General features: G+C 35.3%; 6 protein-coding genes across 6 annotated transcripts; 2 read left to right on the forward strand and 4 right to left on the reverse strand.

The window, feature by feature from the left end:
• Window positions 1–50: 50 nt before the first annotated feature.
• On the reverse strand, window positions 51–2,077 carry PPL_07934 (uncharacterized protein; the record flags this gene model as incomplete). Its single annotated transcript, XM_020578767.1, has 3 exons — window positions 51–116; window positions 184–391; window positions 465–2,077. 3 exons carry the CDS (start codon window positions 2,075–2,077, stop codon window positions 51–53), a joined length of 1,887 nt encoding a protein of 628 aa, XP_020431231.1.
• A 373-nt stretch (window positions 2,078–2,450) lies between these two features.
• On the reverse strand, window positions 2,451–4,177 carry PPL_07935 (uncharacterized protein; the record flags this gene model as incomplete). Its single annotated transcript, XM_020578768.1, has 2 exons — window positions 2,451–3,901; window positions 3,961–4,177. The coding sequence occupies 2 exons, from the start codon at window positions 4,175–4,177 to the stop codon at window positions 2,451–2,453; spliced, it is 1,668 nt and encodes a 555-aa protein (XP_020431232.1).
• Window positions 4,178–4,939: 762 nt separating this feature from the next.
• PPL_07936 (dual specificity protein phosphatase PHS1 family protein) lies at window positions 4,940–11,386 on the forward strand (the record flags this gene model as incomplete). Its single annotated transcript, XM_020578769.1, has 12 exons — window positions 4,940–5,251; window positions 5,356–5,503; window positions 5,614–6,198; window positions 6,285–6,472; window positions 6,635–6,663; window positions 7,294–7,554; window positions 7,649–7,741; window positions 7,808–8,797; window positions 8,820–9,451; window positions 9,526–10,440; window positions 10,521–11,163; window positions 11,230–11,386. 12 exons carry the CDS (start codon window positions 4,940–4,942, stop codon window positions 11,384–11,386), a joined length of 4,953 nt encoding a protein of 1,650 aa, XP_020431233.1.
• A 123-nt stretch (window positions 11,387–11,509) lies between these two features.
• On the forward strand, window positions 11,510–12,643 carry PPL_07937 (putative DNA repair protein; the record flags this gene model as incomplete). The annotated part of the gene is made up of 3 exons (XM_020578770.1): window positions 11,510–11,992; window positions 12,059–12,328; window positions 12,392–12,643. 3 exons carry the CDS (start codon window positions 11,510–11,512, stop codon window positions 12,641–12,643), a joined length of 1,005 nt encoding a protein of 334 aa, XP_020431234.1.
• Window positions 12,644–12,709: 66 nt separating this feature from the next.
• rpb2 (RNA polymerase II core subunit) lies at window positions 12,710–18,943 on the reverse strand (the record flags this gene model as incomplete). The annotated part of the gene is made up of 5 exons (XM_020578771.1): window positions 12,710–17,166; window positions 17,237–17,951; window positions 18,036–18,527; window positions 18,631–18,830; window positions 18,910–18,943. The coding sequence occupies 5 exons, from the start codon at window positions 18,941–18,943 to the stop codon at window positions 12,710–12,712; spliced, it is 5,898 nt and encodes a 1,965-aa protein (XP_020431235.1).
• Window positions 18,944–19,518: 575 nt separating this feature from the next.
• PPL_07939 (uncharacterized protein) lies at window positions 19,519–22,446 on the reverse strand (the record flags this gene model as incomplete). Its single annotated transcript, XM_020578772.1, has 1 exon — window positions 19,519–22,446. One exon carries the CDS (start codon window positions 22,444–22,446, stop codon window positions 19,519–19,521), a length of 2,928 nt encoding a protein of 975 aa, XP_020431236.1.
• Window positions 22,447–22,487: the final 41 nt, after the last annotated feature.

A 22,487-nucleotide genomic window follows, 5' to 3' on the forward strand; every position in this document is an offset into this window, starting at 1 on the left:
TAATGACAATTGTTCTTTATAATGATGTAATAAAATAATATTTATATATTTTATTCAGTAATTGATTGTTTATCGATAGGACATATCTTATTAACTTTCAGCCATTGATCTATACACTATATATAATATATTTAAACAATTGTTATTACTTATTAGTATTAAATAAAGTTAAATAAAACTTACGTCAATATGAAAGAAATGTAAACATGGTAAAGTTTTAACTTCTTCATTAACCTCCATTTGTGATAAACAGATACAACAGGTTTCAATCTTTGTGTTTTTCTCTATCTTTCTTATTGGTAGAGTCTTTATAGATTGTATATTGGCACCCTTATTATTTACATTTTCATCTAATCTTAACAACATTTCATAATCATTCTCATTGAAATCTCTGTATTGATATTGAAACAATCGTACGAATTAGTAATCTATAATCATCTATGGTGGTCTATTAAATAACTTACCTATTGATTGCCATCAAGTTGAAGAGATTCGGATCGACTTGTGGATGTCCATGTGCATGAGCATGTGGATGATAATGATGGTGACGTTGATTCTGTTGCTGTTGGAATCTTTCATATATTCTATGATTGATTGCACGTTGGTGAAGTTGACGGTTCAATTCTTGATGGGTTTGTTGCTGTTGTTGTTGTTGTTGTTCTAATTGTTGGAACTGCAGTTGAAGTTGGAGTGCGACCTGATAGTCCAATTGCTCTTGTACATGTTGTTGGTTATTATTAGTATTACGATGATTGTGATTATGATTGTTATGACGATGGTTTGCGCGTGGTGGTGTATCCGTTATGCTTATTGCCAATGCCAATTCGTTGTCAAGGTCAGTCGTTCCATTATCATTTACAGTAGCAAGGTTATTATTTAAATGTACATTGTTATTACGATTGTTTGTGGTAGTTGTAGTGGTGGTGGTAGTCGTTGATCGTTTGTTGGATTTTCTTGCAGCTCTTTGAGGAGGTGGAGGGGCATGTGATTGTACAACTGGTGGCGCAGTATTGTTTCTTCGTAACTCTGGTAAAGCTCGGTTGTTGTTGGTGGTGGTGGTAGTGGTCGAGGAGGAGCTGGCACTGTTATTTCTCTGAGCTGTTCCACTTCTAGTAATTGGATGACTAGAAGTCATATTCAATCTGCTGCCGCTGCTACTATGATTATTATTATGAATGATTGGAACTGAATTATAAACAAGTTGTTCTGGATTTCTTTTAGGTCTATTGTTTGATGATGACGATGATGATGATGTAGTCGTTGTTGTTGTAGTGGTTGTAGTAGTTGTTGGAGTATTTTCTTCATCACTATCATCAACTACAATTGTATTATTATCATTGTTATCATTATTATTATGATGGTGTGTATTTCCACTGCCATTAACATTGTTGGTATGAGAATATCCATTATGATTACTATTCTTTCCATGACCATTATGCCTGCTGTTATTATTGTTATTATTCTGATTCTGATAATGATACATATTTGTTTGAAACTCTATCTTTGGTCTCTTATGTTGTGTTTCTTTCTTTCTCTCTTCCTCTTCCTGTTGATAGTCATTAAACAACTTGAAATACTTTGAATCCTTTTCTTCTTCTTTTTCAACAATATTGCCATTATTATTATTATTGTTGTTATTATTATTATCTTCGTATCTACCTCTTTTTCCGTTGATTATAGGTATGATATCTTCTTCCTCTAAAGTATCTTCATCGTCATAGGTATTATTACTGTTTTCACCATCGGAATTCTCTTCATGTTCAAAAGAGTGTCTACTTCCCAAAGGTGATCCACCACCTACTTTTCCGCCATTCATTTGTTTCTTCTTTTTATTAAACTCTGAATAACTTGACATTATCGGTATAACTTTACTTTTACCACCTCTGTTATTGTTATTATGATTACTGTTACTACTATTATTATTATTGTTGTTAAAAGTTAATATAGGTTTACCTAATTTCTTTCTGTTTGATATATTCTTAAATGAAGATGAAGATGATGAAGATAAAGTTGTTGAGGTTGTAGCTTTTGAATGACTAAAATCATCTTCTTCTAAATCATTAATATAATTTAACATCTTAAAACAGATGTCTGTGTGAATATATATATAATATTATTATTATTATTTATACAAATATCTATCTCTCTTATTTTCTGCTATAATGCTTGTTATCTGTATTCAAAATGAAAATGAATTTTTTTTTTGGGAAATTTTTTAATTTTAAAATATTTTTTTTCAAAAAAATTAAACTTAAATAGATAATTTTAACTGTATCCAAAATAAAGTTTCATATGATAGATATTTAAAGTAATATTTAAAAGGATAACCAATTTTTTAAAGATATTGGAAAAAAATAGAGATAGTACTGAAAAGCTTTTGGAAAATTTAAACAAATATATAATAAAAAGAATATAAGTTAAATTAATCAATAAGTATGCTATTTTTAGTTTTATTTAAATTTTTCTAAAAATTTTGATTGACTTATGAATCCACCAACTAAATTATTATTGGAAACGAATAGCTTTTCTTCATTCTGTAATAATCTTAATTTGTATTTACAATCTGAAATTGTAATATCCATACTTCGAAGAGACTTTGGTAGGTTAAATTGATTCTCTTGTAGCAAATCTACTGAACCAATTACTAAAGACTTGATTTCTGAATTTGAAAAATTAATCTTTTGGTTGAATCCCTTTCCAAGAACAAGATGTTTCAATTTCCCTGGAAGTTGATCTAGTTTTTGATTAAAGTTATTTCCAAATACCAGATTTTTCAAAGTAGCAGGCAGTGATTGAGAAATTTCATGATTGAATTTCTCTCCAAACTCCAATGATTCCAAGCCATCTGGTAGATCACTTGCTTCTATTGAATTGTCAAAATTAGTTCCAAACTTGATTGATTTTATAGAATTCATATGACTGAATGTCTCTGAAATGGGCATATTAAAAGTCTTTCCAAATTCAATGAAGTTCAAACCTGAGGGTAAAACACCATTGCTTTGGAGGTTCTGATTAAAAGAGTCGCCAAATTTAATTTTTCTAACTGATGTCGGTATCACTTCATGACTGATAAGTTTATCAAATGAATTTCCAAATGAAATTTCCACTACACCATTTGGTATCGATCCTGGGACCATTCGTTGATTATAGACATCTCCAAAATGTAGGAATCTAATACTGCTCGGTAGTGAATCCACAGGAATCTCTTGATTAAAGTAATCCACCAAAAAAAGAGTCTGAACAAAATCAGGAACAGGAAGTTCGATTATAGAGGACACACTTAGATTCCTTACTGACTTTGGAATAGCTCCATATTGTATTCTATATGAATAAATATGGAGAGTTTCAATAAGGTGATCTTCAATAGGAATTAAAGACTTGTGAAATCTGCAACCCAAATGCAATCTCCTCACTGATTTTGGAATAAATTGAAGATTTTGGTCAAATCCCCAACCGAAAATTAACTTTTCAATTGAGTTTGGTAAGACCCCTTCTTCAATCGGTTGGTTGAAAAGTACGGACGTATGTAGCTCTTTGACTCCATTTGGAATGGCTCCTTTAATGATTGGTTGATTGAAATAGTATCCAAATTTCAATATCTTTACACTCGAAGGAATGCTACCAACCTCCAATGTTTGATTGAATTGATCACCAAACTCCAAATATTCTACACCATCAGGAATTGATCCAATCAACAAAGGTTGATTAAATTTGGAACCAAATGATAGATATTTCAAATTTGGGGGCAATACATTTAATTCAATAGGTTGATTGAATTCATATCCAAATTTTAGATGTAAAGTTGCTTTTGGGAGGGTATGATCTTCCAATTTTTCATTAAATAAATTATTTAATTTAATATGTCTACTATTAAATTTATTTAATGTATTTCTTTCAAATTCTATGGTAAATGGAATTAGTTATTTTTTAAATAAAAAGAACTATTTTAGTTTAACTTACCACTAAAATTTGATAGTTTTATATTTTTATAATTTACTTTATTTAGATATGTGAGAATTGATGATTTAAAATAGAAAATAGAGTGCTGTTGATAATATTCATAGTTTTTTTCTAAAGTTTGTACATTAAGATTGATTATTTGGTCTCTATCTTTGTACCATTGTTTACAAGAAAAAATAATAGATATTCTATCAATATTGGAATCCAAAAATTCCATTATTTTATTTAATATTATATAAGGAATCATTATTTGTTTGTTTTTTTTATTATTTTATATAAATAACTTATTATTATTGTGATAAATAAAAAAATGATATTATTGTTAAGAAGAAGGATATCAAAAGGTTGATCCTGTTACACTTAGTGAAATTCTTTATTTATATTTTAATTTATATTTTTTTTGGTCTAACAAAATCGGTTCAACATGTTGAATCTGGGAAAATCTTTTTTAATAAACTTATTTAGAAAGATCATCTCATAATAAGTTACTTTGCAACAACCAAAAATTCAAATTTGAAAAACAAAAAAAATTACAAACTGTCTTATCAAAACACCCCTAATTTTCAAAAAAATCCTGACATATTATCAAAAAATTACTATTTTAGTCAATATCTTTTGACACTGTCTTCCAACTAGTAAATTAACTTTGAACATACATACATACATACATACACACACCCATATTTTATACCAAAATAATAAAACAACTTTATAAAAAACAATAAATCAATTTACAATCTTACCACACAAATCAATCATAAAAAAAAAAAAAAAAAAGTTAAAAAAAAAAAACAATAAATTGTAATACAAAAACAATAATTTTTGCACTTATCAAATAAGTTTATTTTAATTCATCTTGTCTTGTCTTTTGTGTGTTGTATTTATATATTGTATTATATTATATTGTATGTATGTATATATATATATGTAGGAGGTTTTGTAGAATAAAGATCAGTAGTAGTAGTAAGTAGAAGATAAGATGATGGAGTTCAGAAGAAAGAATAGAAGTGTAACACCATCATCAAAGTATGATGCGGTAGATCTACAGCTGTCGACGTTACACTCTATGGTGAATCCACACCACGCCAAACATCATCAACAACAGAACGGAAGTACAACTACACTCTTTGTAAAAGAAGGAATACCCCTACTCGAATCACTACGCGACCGAACTAAATCGATGGACGCATCCGAAAAGAATTTCTGTATCAGTCGTGGTGCTATCACTATTTTAATTCAATGTATTTGTTATTGTGGCAAGAATAATCATTCCACTGAAATCGTATTAGAGGTAACCAGTTTAACTATACTTTTTTATTTAATCTGATAAATATATATATATATCACTAACTCTATTCTACTTCTAAATATATATATATAATATAAAATTATTAGATATGTCAATATTTAATAGATAACAGTCATGAAGCATCAAGATTATTTTGTAAACAATTGATTCAACATCTTTATGATGATATCGAATGTATAGGTACTGCAGAATCACTACCTAAACTAATATCATTATATCCATTGAGATCTGTAAGTTTATTATTATTATATAAATGTGATTAACAATAATATTAATACCTCTCTACTTTTAGATATTCATTGAAGATCTTTGTATACCAAGATTGTTGGAGATATATTATAAAGGATCGGTTACATTGGCAAACAAGAGGAATTCATATGCTTTAGATAAACCATTGGAGACGCCACCCGGTGGCTACTCTGACCTTTTGTTGAATACATCGAGTGGTCAGAGCAATAGATTGAACAACAACAATACAACAGGAAATAATAATAATAATCTAGGTACACTACGTCGAACTTTGAGAGACTTATCGTTGTCCTCTTCGAATAAACTCGATGAAAGTAATAATGGAAGTAACTATTCGTCACCGGCGGAATCACCAATCTTTTCGAGTCAGACTTCGCCAACCACCATGTTAATTCCACCATTGTCAGCAATAAATAACAACAATTCAAATACTTCACCGTCAGCTATCTCACCTACTAGCGCATCCACCACTATCATTCCCTCGCTGAAAATGTCAAAGCCTATCATTCCGAAATTGAATTTACCGATTCGAGTGGAGAGCAGTGCCAAGATGACACGTTCATCTCGTAGACGTGACGACTCTAATTCCTCTACGAGAAGTCACACCTGTGAAATCGGTAAAGTAGAAACAAACTCTACCAAAGAACTTAGTGATATTGCTTCTAAACTAGGTGAAACATGTAAATATCTATATATATCATTCATTAGTTTATTTCGGTATTATATTGTTTATTAACCTAATGGTTACTATTTTAATTATTTTTAGATATGACATCAGATTTAACAGCATTAATATCATATAAACAGGTGGTAGATGCACACTTTACATCTACAACGCTAAAGAGAAATAGCTATGCACCAAAGAAATTTGTGATACCAGATACACCAACTTCAGAATCGAATGTATCGGTGTCACCCGATCTCCAAACCATTAAGAATTCCAATCTCTACAAGGTTAGATGTTGCATATTGAGAGCGGTTATTGCGTCGACCTCTTACAATCTCTGGATGCTTCAGTATGTCAACAATCCAATGAACTTGATATACTCTGAGATAATAATGGTCTACAAAGGACTGATTCCCGCCGATATGGAGTTCCTACAGTTGATATTCCAGTTGGCCAATAACTGGGCCGACTATGTCGAGTATATCCATCGTATACGATGGAACGACATCACCAAAGACATGGTTCCCGAGCGTAAAGGTTCCTTCAGAAAGAAACTAGACATCCTACTCTGGCGTATCAACAATAATATAATGAATGTTATCCAAACCAATTACATTGGCGATCTTGAGTATCAGTTGCATATGCTCGCCGACTACGTGCAGTTCTGTCCAACCAGAATCATGCCATCGCAAGTAGTCGACGTCTGCATTGAGGTACTGCTGAAGATCAAGCATTATCTCTTCAAGGGCAGACTGACATCGGAGCGCTTCAAAGACATCTACATCATTCACTACTTGCTCTGCGTATTCGACGAGATCATCACCCAGAATATGCATCCACCGCTCAACGAGCTGCTCATGGCAATCTTTTTGGAGCGCGACGACACCTTCCACTTTCTCAAACACTACACTCAGTATCTGCTGGCAAACGACGGAATCGACCGTGAATTTGCGAGACAGCAACACCACCACTATCTCAGTGACCGCAAGCAGATGCTTATTGAACTGCGTTGTAGAGTCATCAAGCATCATGCGATATGCGTCGACATGCTGAAGCGAACACTCGGTGAGTCTGGATCAGACGACAACAACAACTACTACAACAACAGCAATATCAACAACATCAACAACAACAACAACAACAATAACAACAATAACAATAACAATAACATGTTTGCCTCGGATCTAGTTAAAAAGATGGACTACCTATTGATTCCTACCGGTGGAATCATCCTGCCATTCCTACAGGCTTCCAACTTTTTCCAGAACTATCAAGTGAAAAAACAAATGCTAGAGTTTCTTAGTACCATTTTTTCATTCAAAAAGAATCCATTTACAAAAAAGAAACTTTATATCGATGCATATATAAGGTAAGTTTATCAACAGGTTGTAAATGATTATTTATTTAGAATTATTACTAATGAACTCTTATGATTCTATTTCTCCAAGTTATTTTTATATTAGTTTTATTAAATTGTATAATAATTATGTTATTGATGCACAAACATTAACTCTATGTAAATTATTTTTAAATATATTAATTGCATTTTCTATAAAGTATGTATACATAAATTGTTAAGTAATCAAATTTTAGTTACTAACTTTTAGAAAATTTTTAATTAGTAAAAATGAAAAGATAACAATGAAATTCTATCAGTTGAGAACAATGGATTTCTTGGTAAGAGAAGTCAACCTGGAATATGAAGTAAAACAAAATAGAGACCAATTCATTGAACCTTTCTTTTTAAGAAAAGAAAATACAACAACATCTACCAATAATAATAATAATAGTAGTAGCTCTACTGCAACTACTAATAATACTACAGTTGCCACACCAACTTTAATACCAAAGTTGGAAATTCCAAGTAAAATCAATGTCTCGAATAATAATGATACAAACAAAACAGATCCAACTACAACAACACAATCACAACCAATAACAACAACAACAACAACACAATCCACTCAGATACCAGCTCAGTCAACACCACCTTTATCGTCAACACCAACTTTTAAACCAAAATTACCACCTTTAAAGCTACCTGCAAAGATTGGAGACAACAGAGCTGGCAGTCCTTCTATTCCTCCATTGGCATTACCACCAAAGGTTCCACCCATTCCCAGCATTTCACTTACCAAGATTATGACTGATCCAACTGATTCTCAAAAAACCAATAATACCGTTGTTGACAGCAGAGTTGTTGTAACCGATGTAAATACAAAACCAACACCAGCACTCAATACTTCACTCGGTGCTTCAGGAGGTAGCACCAACATTAAGTTGTCAATTCCCAAGCTCACATTACCGTTGATCAAGACCAGATCGAGTGAGAGTGAAACTAAATCGATCACCGATTCTGTGCAAGCACCCTCAGCTGGTCTACTTTCAGCGATTGAACAAAAGATTGACCCCCAGGATCCAAAGTTCCAACTTGTTCTTGGAAATCCATCTTCCTCTCACACCCAAGAGGAAGAGTCGACAAACACCACCGAACCAACAGCCAAAGAATTGCTGCGATACAAAACAGAGAGAAATAATCGTAAACTCTACCACGATAAAGATCTACATATCTCTGTACTCCAATTGATTTTTAGTTTACTTTTAAATTCAAAGTATGTTTAAAAAAAAAGAAAGATACAATCAAAAGTTGTTTGAATATGTTAAATTAACTATAATTATTTCTACTCGACACAGTCATACATTGGAACATTTATATTCAGATCAATTTCCATTGGTGGCAAAGAAGCTCAATGTCCCATATATTCTACAATTGCATATTAATCATCAACAAAATGAGCGAATTATACCAGAGTTGTGTCAACGAACATTTGAAATGGGACCAAACTATTTCAGAGTATTGAAGTTGCTATTCAATCGATTGTTCCATTCTAGTTTATTTAAGGATTTGAAGAGAGTTGCCAAGGGTGCATATGGTACTGTCTACAAAGGAATTCTTGGTCACGATGAAGGTCTTGAGGTGGCTGTCAAGCTGATGGCCGTTCCCAAATCACTTCACGATCGTTGTGTACTCCATGATATCTTTACAGAGATTCTCATTATGGATACATTCAGAAGTGATCACCGTGCCTGCCATATGTTTGACTATGGTGTCGATGGTGAAAACTACTGGATCGTAATGAAATCCTACAAATGTAGTCTTAAGGAATGGAGATTGAAACAAACCGGTCATTTCCTTCAACAACTTCCACTCTATCTCAATATTTATATGAATGTCTTGTTGACTGTTCAATTCTTAGTTGAAAACAGTAAGTAGCATTTAAATGTTATCATCAAAAAACATTAGATCTAATTATTATATATTTCATTAAATGAAACGCAGAGATCAATCATTTCGATATAAAGTGTGATAACTTTTTAGTACATCCAATAAAGAAAGGAACAATCGAAGACGATTTTTGGAATCAACCTACCTATGATCCGAATTTCGTTGTTTGTTTGGCTGATTGGGGAGAAGCTAAAGTTTATTCTGCCGATATCGAAGGCTATACCACTAGAAATAGAGGTACTGAGTTTATAAAGAGTCCAGAGATGCTCACCATTGCCTATGCAAGTCAAAAGACTCGTGAGAATTTCGACAGACGTAAAAAGGTTGGCTCCAACACTGCCAGCGATGTCTGGTCACTCGGTTGTCTGTTCTACGAGTTGTTGACCGGTGATTTCTTGTTCTACGATGACGATTGGGTCAAATTCTTTATTAGAGTTACTCAACCCGGTCAAGAGTTGATCACCGCCGAGAAGAAAGCAAAGATTCATAATATTCCGGCCATAATCGAATTCATGGAATTTGTTTTCGTCAGAGATCCATTCTATCGTCCAACACTACGTGATATTCTGACTAAATTCACGTCGATCAAACCAACCATTCTCTCACAGTTGGAGCGTCTCAAGCAACAACTCAACAACGAGCAATTGAGATCCGGTCAACCAAAGGAATACAACATCGGTGGTGATGGAACTCGATACAAGGGAACCAATCGAAGCAGTGGTCACTATACTCCTGGTCGTTTCTTCCCACACACCTATAACATCAACACTATTAAATCGAGTTCACTTTCATCGAACACCCAGTCGAGACTCCATGAAATCAACATCATCCCAGAGATTCCTTACAATGAGCCACCCGAGTTCCCTGAGCATAAACATCTCATGGAATTCCCATCCAAGATTACATCCTACATGTATATCTCATCTTTTAACCCATCAATGAAAAAGAATATGTTAAAGAATGATCTCCGTAAGTAATAAGTTAATAACTATGATAAAAATCATCATCATTTATATGCTCATCAATAATAATAATAATATTTCTTTTAGATATTACACATATAATCAATTGTACAGGTTCACCAAATGCATTCCCAGATCATTTCGAATATTTGCATTTACAACTTCACGATGATCCTTCACAGGATATTCTTCATTCATTCACATTGGCATTTGATTTCATTCGTGATGCCATTATGCATCAGGGTCGAGTACTTATCGTATCTGATAAAGGTGTTTCTAGATCTGCTGCACTCGCCATTGGTTATTTCATGGACTCTAGATCCATGAGTTATTTCGAAGCGTTCATTCTCATTCGTGACCGTCGTTACATTGTAAATCCAAATCCAGGTTTTGTAGAACAGATGTGTCGTTGGGGTAGACAAAGAAGAACTCAAAAGGGTTTGGCAGAGTGGGGAGGTGGTATTGAAACCTATATCAACAACACTACCCAATTCCAATGTCTTTGTGGTGCTTGTGTCTTCACCTTGCTGACTCCATTCGACTCTACCAAATTCAACAATCCCAAACATTGTAATTGTGAACAAGGCGACAAAGATTGTCCAAACTTCCAAGGTTGTTCAACTTTCCTCTTTGACATGAAGAAACTTCACAACTACACTGCCAAACATGTGATTTGGGGCTATACTAACATTACGAATGTAGTTGGAGATTTCCAGAGATCATCCGTTGAGTAAGTCCTAATTAATATTAAACAAATTAAACTTATAACTAATAACATTATTATTTTAAATTATAGAATTCAAAATCCATCTAAAAAGAGAGATTGGAAACTATTTAAATGTAAAACTTGTCAGTTCTTGACATATGCACTCTCGACAAATGCCAATCAGCAGTATGGTGATAAACCAATCGCAATCGTTACCAACTCTAAATTACTCAGAATTATAACTTAAATAAAAGGTGCCAACTATTTCTTTAAAATCTGCAACGCAAATTTATTGGAAAAAAATTCATACAAAAAAGAAAAACAATTAATATGAATTGCAAAATCAATTTATTTTTTTGTAATTTAAATCATGTCATTAACAGATTTTCAAACAAATATTTTTAATCAAGAATATATAGAGTTATTTGAAAAAGCAGATATTAAAACTGTGGAATCAATTCTATTACAAAGTCCATTGAGATTACAACAGAAAACTAGTTTATCATTGGAGATCATTCAAAAGATTCAGAGAGATTTACAGAAATATCATTGTGCAGTACCTTCAGTCGCAACCGATCTCTACAATAAAGCCGTTAGTTTAAAAGAATATAGATATTTAAAAACCAATTGTTGTATAGATGACATTCTTGGTGGTGAAGGTTTACCCACGGGTGAACTGACAGAGCTGATTGGCACATCGCCGTCAGGTAAAACTCAATTCGCCCTCTTTATAGCAATGCAAGTTTCTAGATTCTACCAAGAGAATGTTATTTATATTGATACATCGTCTTCATTTTCTGCCGATAGAATTGCAGAGATGTATAAACAACAAATAGGAGAAACCACTACAATTGTAAATTACGAACACCACTTAAACTTCAAATACATAACACTAACACTTATGTTTATTATTTTATAGGATAGTAATCAATCAATTTTAGCAATATTAGATAGAATAAGAAGATATAACTGTTTAGACCCAATAAAACTTGTAGATACACTTGAAGCGATATCAAATTCATTTGAATTTGATAATTATTTGAAGAATGTTAAACTGATTATCATTGATTCGATTGGTACACTCCTTTATACTAGCTTTGGTGGTAAACTTACACATGGTCATTATGTTATGATGAAAATTGCAAGACTCTTAAAATCATTGGCACATAAAAATCAAATTGCTGTACTTGTAAGTATAAGTTTACAAACAAAATCATATTTTAAGTTCACTTTGTCTAATGTATCATTGTAGATTACCAATAATACAGTTAAAATGGATTCAGATGTATTGGATCATTTAAAGAATGTACAAAGTACACCAGAAAATAGATTACAAAAAGCAAGTTTAGGAGAATCATGGGCTGCTGTATCAAATCATCACCTGTATCTTTATGGTGATTTCTACGATGATGAAACCATAGAGAGATCGATTGCTTTAAGATCATCTACGAGATACCAAAGAATAGAGAAACCTTTTTCAATTAATTCTTTTGGAATACAATAAATAATGATTCAATATTTAATAATATATTCTATATTTTAACAAGTTGTTTAAGTTGTTTTATTTAATTTATGTGAACATTCTTGGTGCAATTGACATTGCCATCAACTCTTGGAATAAAAGTTTAGCTGCGTATGGCATTTTAACTTGGGAGATTTGAGTTTTGTTTTTACAACGACGACATTCGTAATGATTCTTCTTAAGGTTGGCAATGGCGATCAGACCACAAATATCACAAACGTGGACTCTGTAACTATCGGACTGGTCAAAGAGTCTTTCTTTAAGGAACTGTGCTGCACCATGAGAAATCATACAATTGTGAGCAACGATACCATTTGCAATAAAGTTCTGGTTTTGATTGACTTGAATATCAAACATTGGTGATTCACCAATATTCTTAACATCTGTAACTTTGTGGTGGAACACTGGCAAAACTTTGGCACTGATTTCCAAACCATGATTAAAGAGCTTATTGGCACCAATCGATTTCAAATAGTCGCTGGCTGTTGGGATGTTGTTTTTGGTTACATTATTACAGAGTCTGAAATAGGATGTGGCTGCCTCTAGTCTTAAAATCTTGGAGTGGCAATAACGGAATCCGATAAGGTCGTGGAATTTAATGGTTTCTGAAGATGCAATATGAAGTGTGCACTCGTAAACCTTTTCTTCAACTGTGTGATTTTCGGCTTTGCTTGGGCCTTGGAGTGTGATGGACTGAGAAGCAATTCCAAGTGTGACCAACATATTCTTTAATTCGCTCATCATGCTCTTTAATGAATCTACATGCTTCTCGACTTTAGTTTGGCTGAATTTTACTCCACCAAGACCATCACGATTTGAGAGAGCTGGGGATTGACCGTCACCACCAAAGAGTGCAGCAACAAATTCTCTGAGAAGTGCCTTTGAGGTATTCTTAAAGGTTGGCCATGAACCAGCGGTACCAACACGTCTACCAAGAGGAATATCAGCAGCAAGAGCACACAATTGTCTTGACACGGCATTTGGTGTACTAATGTGGAACTTTGCGGAATTGCTATGAGCAGTATATGATGGATTACAATTTGGTACAACGAGCTTCATATCGGCTATGATGGAACGAACATCTAATAAATGACTGGCATAGATCACAGAACTATCATCTCTTTCGTGGAAGTGTCCACTGGTCAATGTACGACCAAGGAGACGGTATTTAGCACACTCTACTTCAAACTCTTTGATTGAACCCAATGAGGCCTCACTCATTTCCTCTTCAATATTGATAAGGGGTTGTTCAATTGATTTGGTCAAACTATGTCCAACCAGTTCAAGAGTTGATCTCCATTGACCATCTTGACATAGGAATGGATGGTCTTCTGTGGCATCTACGTGAGATCCATCTTCCAAGAAGATTCTGTATGCTGGCAAAGTACCTTTATCTGCGAATGCTACAATTTGGTCATTGTGTACACCACTCACGTCTTCATTGAATGAATAGAGCGATGTGTTTTTATATGATTTCCACAATGAATCCAAACGAACAGTGTAATGAGTAGATGCAATTCTGGTATCTCCAGAGACACAATCTCTCTCCATCTCACCGAATCTGAGACCACCATCACGAGAACGACCTTCTACTGGTTGACGAGTGAGAATCTGTACTGGACCACGAGAACGAGAGTGAATCTTGTCATCTACCATGTGCTTCAAACGTTGGTAATATGTTGGACCAATGAAGATTTGCGCATCCATACGTCTACCGGTATGACCGTTGTACATTACTTCGTGACCAGTCATTTGGTAACCGATACCATGAAGAGCTTTGGAAATAGCCTCTACTGTTACATCAGTGAATGGAGTGGCATCACCTTCATCACCAGTCATCGAAGATACCTTTCCGAGCAAACATTCAATCAACTGACCGATAGTCATACGAGATGGAATAGCATGTGGATTTACAACGATATCTGGAACGATACCCTCGACAGTCCATGGAAGATCTTCTTGACGGTAGGTCATACCACAAGTACCCTTCTGTCCGTGACGAGATGAGAACTTGTCACCGATTTGTGGAGTTCTCATTGAACGTACACGAACTTTGGTAAACTTCAAACCGTCACCCGATGTTGTCAAGATTACGGAATCTACGATACCGTTCTCAGATGAACGCATGGCGGTACTGCTGTCACGCTTAGATTGACGACGAGTCTTTGGACCGAGATCTTCGTCTTGTGGTGGAAGTGGAGTGGTCTTACCAATGATAATATCGTCACCAGTAACACGAACACCTGGTGCGACCAAACCGTCTTCGTCGATCTTCTCGTAGGAACCATGTCTCATACCGACACAAGTATCACGATCGGGCTTCTCAAAGGTCTCCTCCATCATTGAGGTCTGTTTCTTTTGTTCATCTTTGTAGGAACGGTAAAACATTGAACGGAAAAGTCCACGATCGATGGCAGATTGATTGAGAATCAAAGAATCTTCTTGGTTGTATCCAGAGTAACAAGCGATGGCTACACATACGTTTTGACCTGCTGGCAACTCTCTGAAATGCAAATACTCCATGGAACGAGTGGTTACCAATGGCTTTTGTGGATAGAACAACACGTGTGCCATAGTATCCATTCTAAGTTGATAGTTTGTAATATAAACACCCATAGCCTGCTTACCCATAGCACTATTGTGGATGAAGAAACCTTGACCACCAACAAAGCTGTGATTCTCTGACTCTGTAGTGATATCACCAATGATACAATTTGCACAATCGACGACTGATTCGATTGGAACATATAGAGCATCACCATGAGCCTTTAATCTCGATTGCCATTGGGCTTGTGATTTCACTGTTGTGGAACCTAGCTCTCTCTGTCTTGCTTGGTATCTAATGTACTCGGCAGTTGAAGCAATCTCTCTTTGTTTTCTTTGATTGTAATTTACACCTATTCTCTCGTGATAGTTGACCAAGTTTTGTTGATTCTTCAATGAGATCAAAATACCTGTCGATGAAGAAGATCTATAGATACCGTTGGTTTCGATATCCAATCCCTTGTAGAGTTCTACCATCTGCTCCAATTTGGAGACTTGGCTGGTAGTTGGCGCAGTATAAATAAATGATTGTGATTTGGTTGAGATTTGAGTTGTTTTGAATTGAAGCGACGATAGGTATTGGCTTTGGACCAAACGAGAACCATTCATGATCCAAAGTGGGATGCTATCACTGAATGCACCCAAACCAATGAATAGAGTAGCAGCGGCATCAGTAGCTTGATGTACAATGTTGAACTCACTGCCGTTCTTTACTAGTTTACAATCGCCAAGTCCCAATTGAATTAGATCCTCCTTATATTCAATGGCAGATTGCTTTGATTCAAATGTCATATTGATTTCGCTATTGTTCTTGGATAATGATGGAGATGATGAAACAAAACCAAATAATCTAGCCAATCTCTGTTTGTCAACTGCTTGGCTATTCAACAAACCAATACTATTCAAATGCTTAATATTTCTCTGGTGTGCCTGTGAATTAACTTGGGCTGTGTCGAGGTGTTGATTGATAATGTCATCGCTGATGACTTGTTCGGTGTCGGATGGGTGTGATTCGAAATAGTTTTGGTTGTGTCTAACTGAAACTGCTACTTGCAAGACAGTAGATCTATCTTTGATTTTGGCGAGTGGAACCCAACCCTCGGATGTCATAAAGAGATGGTCTTCGGTAGCGATGAGCTGACGACCAGATTCGGTAATTATCTTCATGATCTTCTTGTCAGTAGGTCTTGTGTATTGGTTGACGACCTTGCTTATGGATTGACGCATGGTCTGTGGATGGAAGGTTACGACTTGATCGCCAACGACAACATCCTTGATTGGCTTTGTTCTTCCATCGGCCATGAGTACTGGCTCCTCCTCCCACAAACACTGGTAGGTATTACGTGGAGATTGGTTGTGATCTGGGAATGGAATAATAGAGCAACAGATACCCAAAATCATAGATGGATGAATCTCACAATGAGTGTAGTTGTGTGTAACGATTTCGGTGGTCGATGGGATGAGATCGGCTGGTGTCATTGCAATCATAACAGTTTCCTCTTCTTCGGTATCGATATACTCGACGAGACCGTCGGTGATAAGATCGAGCCATTTGTACTCTGGGTCGCTATCGAGTTGACGAATGTGTGATTTCTTGATGGTCAGCTTGTAGTCCTTGTCGTCGACGACAAACAATGGACGACAACAACGTCCAGAGTCTGTGTAGAGTCTGAGTTCCTTCTCACGAATGTCACGAACAATCGATACTTCAACAGAAACGTCACCACAACGTCTGAGTACACGCAAAGTCTTGAGGAGATGGTCTGGCTGATGATGAATACCAACCCACATACCGTTGACAAAGATCTTGGTGGCGTTGAGGATGGTAGAGGAATCGGTGATCTCCTCAAGATTCTCAGTACTCCACTCTTCAAGGAACTCTAGAATTGGTTGAGAGGCAGAACCTACGGAAATGTAGGCCATCATAGCCAAGTTCTTAACCAAACCACAAGCTTGACCTTCTGGTGTTTCAGATGGACACACGATACCCCAACTGGGTGTTGTGAAGTTGACGTGGCTTGGCAAGCTTACCTTCTCTACCGATTGGAGTGTTCAATCTACGAAGATGACTGAGTGTCGAAGCAAAGGTAAGTCTGTTAAGTACCTGAGCGACACCAGCTCTGGCACCGGTGTTGGCGGCACCCCAATTACCGGTGGCGAGCGAATACTTGAGACCACTTGTAATGGTCTTTGACTTGATGGCTTGACTCGGAATGAACTCTCTTCCCTTGTCTATACAACGTTGGAGATGAGATCTAACATCCTTGGTCAGCTTCTTAAAGAGTTGACGGAACAGAGTACCCAACAAAGGACCGGCCAAATCGAGTCTCTTGTTTGCAAAGTGATCTCTGTCGTCGAGTGGACGACGCTCGAGTGCCGCCAACAATAATCTATGTACAATATAACCAAAGTAGTATGCCTTCTTTGTTTCAAAATACTCGGCCACCGAAACGTGTGGCAACATTTCCTTCTGTAACACCTCTCTTGCAAATTTGATTCTTTGCTCACGAGTACCAACGGTGCTACCACGCTTACCCAGATAATCGAGGGCAATCTCTTGATTCTGAATAACAAACGATTCCTCTAAAGATGGTCTCATCAGGTCCATCATCTGTTGATCCGAGAAATCATAACAAATATGCTCGAGAATATCTTTATCTGCAACAAAACCCAATGCTCTAAATACTACAACGATTGGTACATCTTGTTTAATATATGGAATAGTTGCTTTTATACCGATTGGTCCCTATTGTTTTTAAATAAATAAATAAAATATTTAGTTAATATTATACATTATAATATTAAAACTTTTTGTTTATAATATTCTTACCTTGTTTGAATTTTGTAACATCTTTACGTACATGGTACTGGTTGGACGAGAACCAGTCTCTTGACAAGAACGGATTTCGGCAACATAAGAGTATTTAGATGGAGGTGTCTTTTTGAATACGTATACATGATTGTGTGACATCTTTTCTTGTGCAATCAATACCTTCTCTGAACCGTTGATGATGAAATAACCACCCTGATCGTAAGGACATTCACCCATCATCGGCAAATCGACATCACTGGTTTCATCCAACATACAGTATTTTGAACGCAACATGATTGGAACCTTTCCAATGAAGATCTTCTCGAGAGGTTCCTCGTCTCTACGATCTTTAGTAACCTGTGTTTTTGTGATATCGACATACAATGGTGCAGAGTATGTCAAATTTCTAATTCTCGCTTGATTTGGTGTTACCGGTTGAGTCATACCATCGATTTCAGATGTAGGTTTACTCAGATAGATTTGTCCAAATTTAATAGAAAATGTTGAAAACTAATATTGATGATGATGATGATGATGTTTGTTTTTAATTAATTAATATTTTGTCTTTTCTTTTAAACTGGTTTAAAAAAAACTATTAATTATTTTTACTTACATTATGAACTTGTTGTTGACCAGGATGATGTTGTGCTTCGGGCCTTAGTGTGATAGGAGGTGATTCATCGATGATCTCTTGCATTGTATTTTGAATGAACTCATCGAATGAATCCAACTGTTGTCTTACAAGACCTTTATCTTTAAAGTATGAACTGATAACTGCCCATGAATCCTCTTGTACGATTTCCTCTCCCTCGCCTAAATTGAATTGAACGATACAATAATATTAGGTTCTGATTCAAACATCTTTATAAAGTAAATTTTACGAATTATTTACCTCCAACATCCTCATTCATATTATAGTCATTCATTTCTTTATTGAATTTAATCTAAATCTAATTAATTTATATATATATTTATTTATTCTTTAGTTTTTATCTATTTTATTTATTGTTTTTTTTTAATATTTTTATATTTTTTATTTTAATTTTGATTTTTGAAAGTTAATTAATTAATAATAAATGAATGATTTGATTTGACTTTTTGATTGATTTATATTGATATTAAAACAAGATACACTGCAATTGATTAAAGTATCTAAGTAATATATTATATATATTAATTATCTTTATCTTTAATCAATGAATGTTCAACCTCAAATCGAATAAACTTTGAAAATCCAAAACTTGTTCTTTTTATGAGTTGATTTTCAAATTTTTTTGAAATTTTTTTTTTCATTGTTTTTTTTTCTTCCAACGGAAATGAACGTTACTTGCTTAATTGTTTAAAAAAATAAATAAATCTTTATAGATATATAATTAAATGACTTAAAATAAATAGATATATAAAATAATGATAAAAGTGATAAATCCTCATAAAAATGTTTATTTTACTCTTATATAAAATAATAAGTTTTTAAAAAAGATTAGACTGATTGATTTAAGAATTAATTTTGTTTTCTTTTGGCGACTGTTTTTTTCTTTGGAGCTGGTGCTGCTGTTATCTCATCATAGACATTTGAACGTTTAATAGTTCTCTTGGGTTTGGCGGTTGGCGAAGCTACTACATTTTGATCGATTTCATGAAGTGCTGTTGATAATCTACCTCCTCCTACTTTGTTGGATGTACTCTTTTTCATAGGACTCACAGGTGAGATCGGTATGTACACTGGACTTTTGAATGATGGCAAAGGTGAGTTTTGATTGCGAGACTTGTATGGAGATGGACTAGCCATCATCATAGTTTTTGATTTGGTTGGGTATGGTGAGATAAAACTAGATGATGTACTACCGAACGATCTGGTTGGAGAGGGTTGCGTGGGTTTGGGAGCGGTAGTAGTAGTTGGTTCTGCTGTTGCTGCTGCGGTGGTTGTGGTGGTGGTCTCGTCAGCAGTTTCTTCAGGTTCATCTTCATGATTCACGTAGAGAGAGTATGAGCTGCTTTCACTGCCTTTGAATGGGAATGGATTGCTTAGCCAAACGAGATGCTCCAAGTGGAAAGAGAGAACGACAGGACGGTTCTTGTTGTCCACGTGTAGGAAGTAGAGTTGATTGAGTTCTTCGATGTAGGTGTATGGTAAGATCAGCTTTTGGAATGATTGCTCTGTGACGTTCGGAAGTGACTGGTTAAACTCTGCAAAGAGACTGGCTACGATTGGGTTGGTACTCAATGTTTCACACTTGAATTGATTTGTACAGGTTTGCTCGATGGAAGTGTTTCTTTCTTTCTTGGGGGTGAGCTTGATACGTTCGAACTTGTCATTCCAAAGAAGATAGAGATACTTGGTGTTCTCATGGTAGAATCTGGCAAGACATACTCTGTATTTGCAAGACTCGGTGTTTGGAGACGTGGATGAACATTCGGTTCCTTTGTAGAGGTTAGAGAGCGAGTCGTCAAAGCTGGTGTTGCACTCGACAAAGTAAGGAATGCCACACAAATTATAACCAACGGTATCGTCATCCGAAGGATAAATGAGTTTCTGCTGGACAGAGTAACCATTCTCATTCAATAGAACCGAGGTAGATGTTGGTGTGTTTTGCTCAATTGGAGTATCTGTAGCAACTTGATTTGATTCTGTGGATGTCAAAGTAGTGGCTGTTTCAAAGGTTGGCGTATCAGCAAGGGGATTTGTAAGTTGGTTCGATTCAAAGCATGCTTCGTTGATTTCGCCAATCATTGACGCTAAAGGACTAGTCTCGGATAATGAAAAAATATCGAGAATAGAACCAGAATCCATACCGTTGACAAGATTTGATCTGTATCTGGTGGGTTTTGAAACCATTGGAGAGCCGGTAATTGATTTGTCAAGATCATTCAGTGACATTGGAGTTTGAACTCGCTCAGTTGTTGCTGTTGTTGTTGAATCGAATGTTATTGAACTTGAGTTATCAGAGTTGAGTGTAGGCATGTCACTATCCAAGTTATTGGTACCACTGTTATCGGTGATTTCAGTAATTTTACTATTGGTATCGGCAACCTCTGAGTCTGGACATAACTTTTTCATAGCAGTGTTGCTGTTGGTAAAGAAATTGAATGAAAAGGAGTAATGATTTTCACCTTCAACCATAAAAGTATTGAATGCCTTTGAAACTAAAGTATCTTTGCCTTTAACCAATGGTTTGGGTGTTGGTTTCTTCTTTTGGTCCCATTGGAGTTGAACAATTTGATTTTCAGCATGACAGAGAATGCTAATTAAACCGTTGTTGCATATGACATCGATCTTTCCCTGAATGTCAAAGCCAACCGATTTAAAAGTGGAATCAATCTCGTTTCCAGTTCCAAGTGAAAATCTAGTGATTTCCACTTTTGAAGGGTAGTCGGGAACCACAGAAACTGAGACCAATTCACAATGGCTGTCGATAGTCAATTTCAATTCACCATCTTTTGTGCTATGGTCAGTTTTGACAATCTTTTTGGCCGGTCCCTCCACTCTCTTTTGGAAACTTTTAATGGTAGTTGAAAGCATATCATCGACCTCATTCCAAGTGAGTCTAGAGTTGGCAAGCTCCAGTACGAATTGATCGTGATCAATAGCTACATTGTTCCATTGTTTGGTTGTACTGATCGAATCGATAAAGTCAAAGATTGAATTTCTCAAACACTGGTCAGTGGATTGCTCATACTCTGTAAGATTGCACATGTTGGATAAAGTGGCGGTGTGTTTCTTGTTGGCATCATAATTCGTTTGGAGCTCATCAGTTACCGGTTTAAATAGCTTATTGGAGTAGCCAAGCATTGAATCCTTGATACCATTGCAAAGTTGATCGATGTATTTATCAAAGAATTCTTTTTTGGCGTTGAGATGATGCAATCCAGATTTTTGGAGATCGACCAGTTGAAATAAAACGTCTTGCTTTGCTTCACGTTCTAGTTTCGTCTTCTGACCAATCTCTCTAATTTGATCCAGTGTTTCATCTGTGAAACGTTTGATTTCATGTCCATTGTGCTTGTCAACCATGCAATGACCACACATTCCAATCTGGCAACCGGGATTCAGACAAAAGTAGCTAAGTAACTGGTCGTCGTGCTGTGGACAAACTCTCTTTTGGATTGTATCCTTTTTGGATAACAACGAACGATCCAAAATATTGGATGGTGCTGATGTAGAGATGCTCGACATGGTTGATGTTTCGGCAATGGATGATCCGAATGAAAATGACATAAAAGTAGGTGAACTGTCTAAATCAGGACCTTCAACTCTTTGTCTCTTGGATCGTAGCTTTAAAACCTGTATTCTCTCTACTGGTTGATCACACAAAAAACAAAGTTTGTTTTCTTTTAGTTGATGGTTTGAACACATCACATCTCCACATGGAATCAAAGTAACTAATTCTTTACTTTGAAGCTCTCCATCTTCACAAACTAAACATTCCATATTATAAAAATAAAATGTAGTTGTTTGATAAAAAAAAAAAT

The sequence above is a fragment of the Heterostelium album genome (genome assembly GCF_000004825.1).
Source record: "Heterostelium album PN500 unplaced genomic scaffold PPL_scaffold8, whole genome shotgun sequence".
NCBI lineage: Eukaryota > Evosea > Eumycetozoa > Acytosteliales > Acytosteliaceae > Heterostelium > Heterostelium album.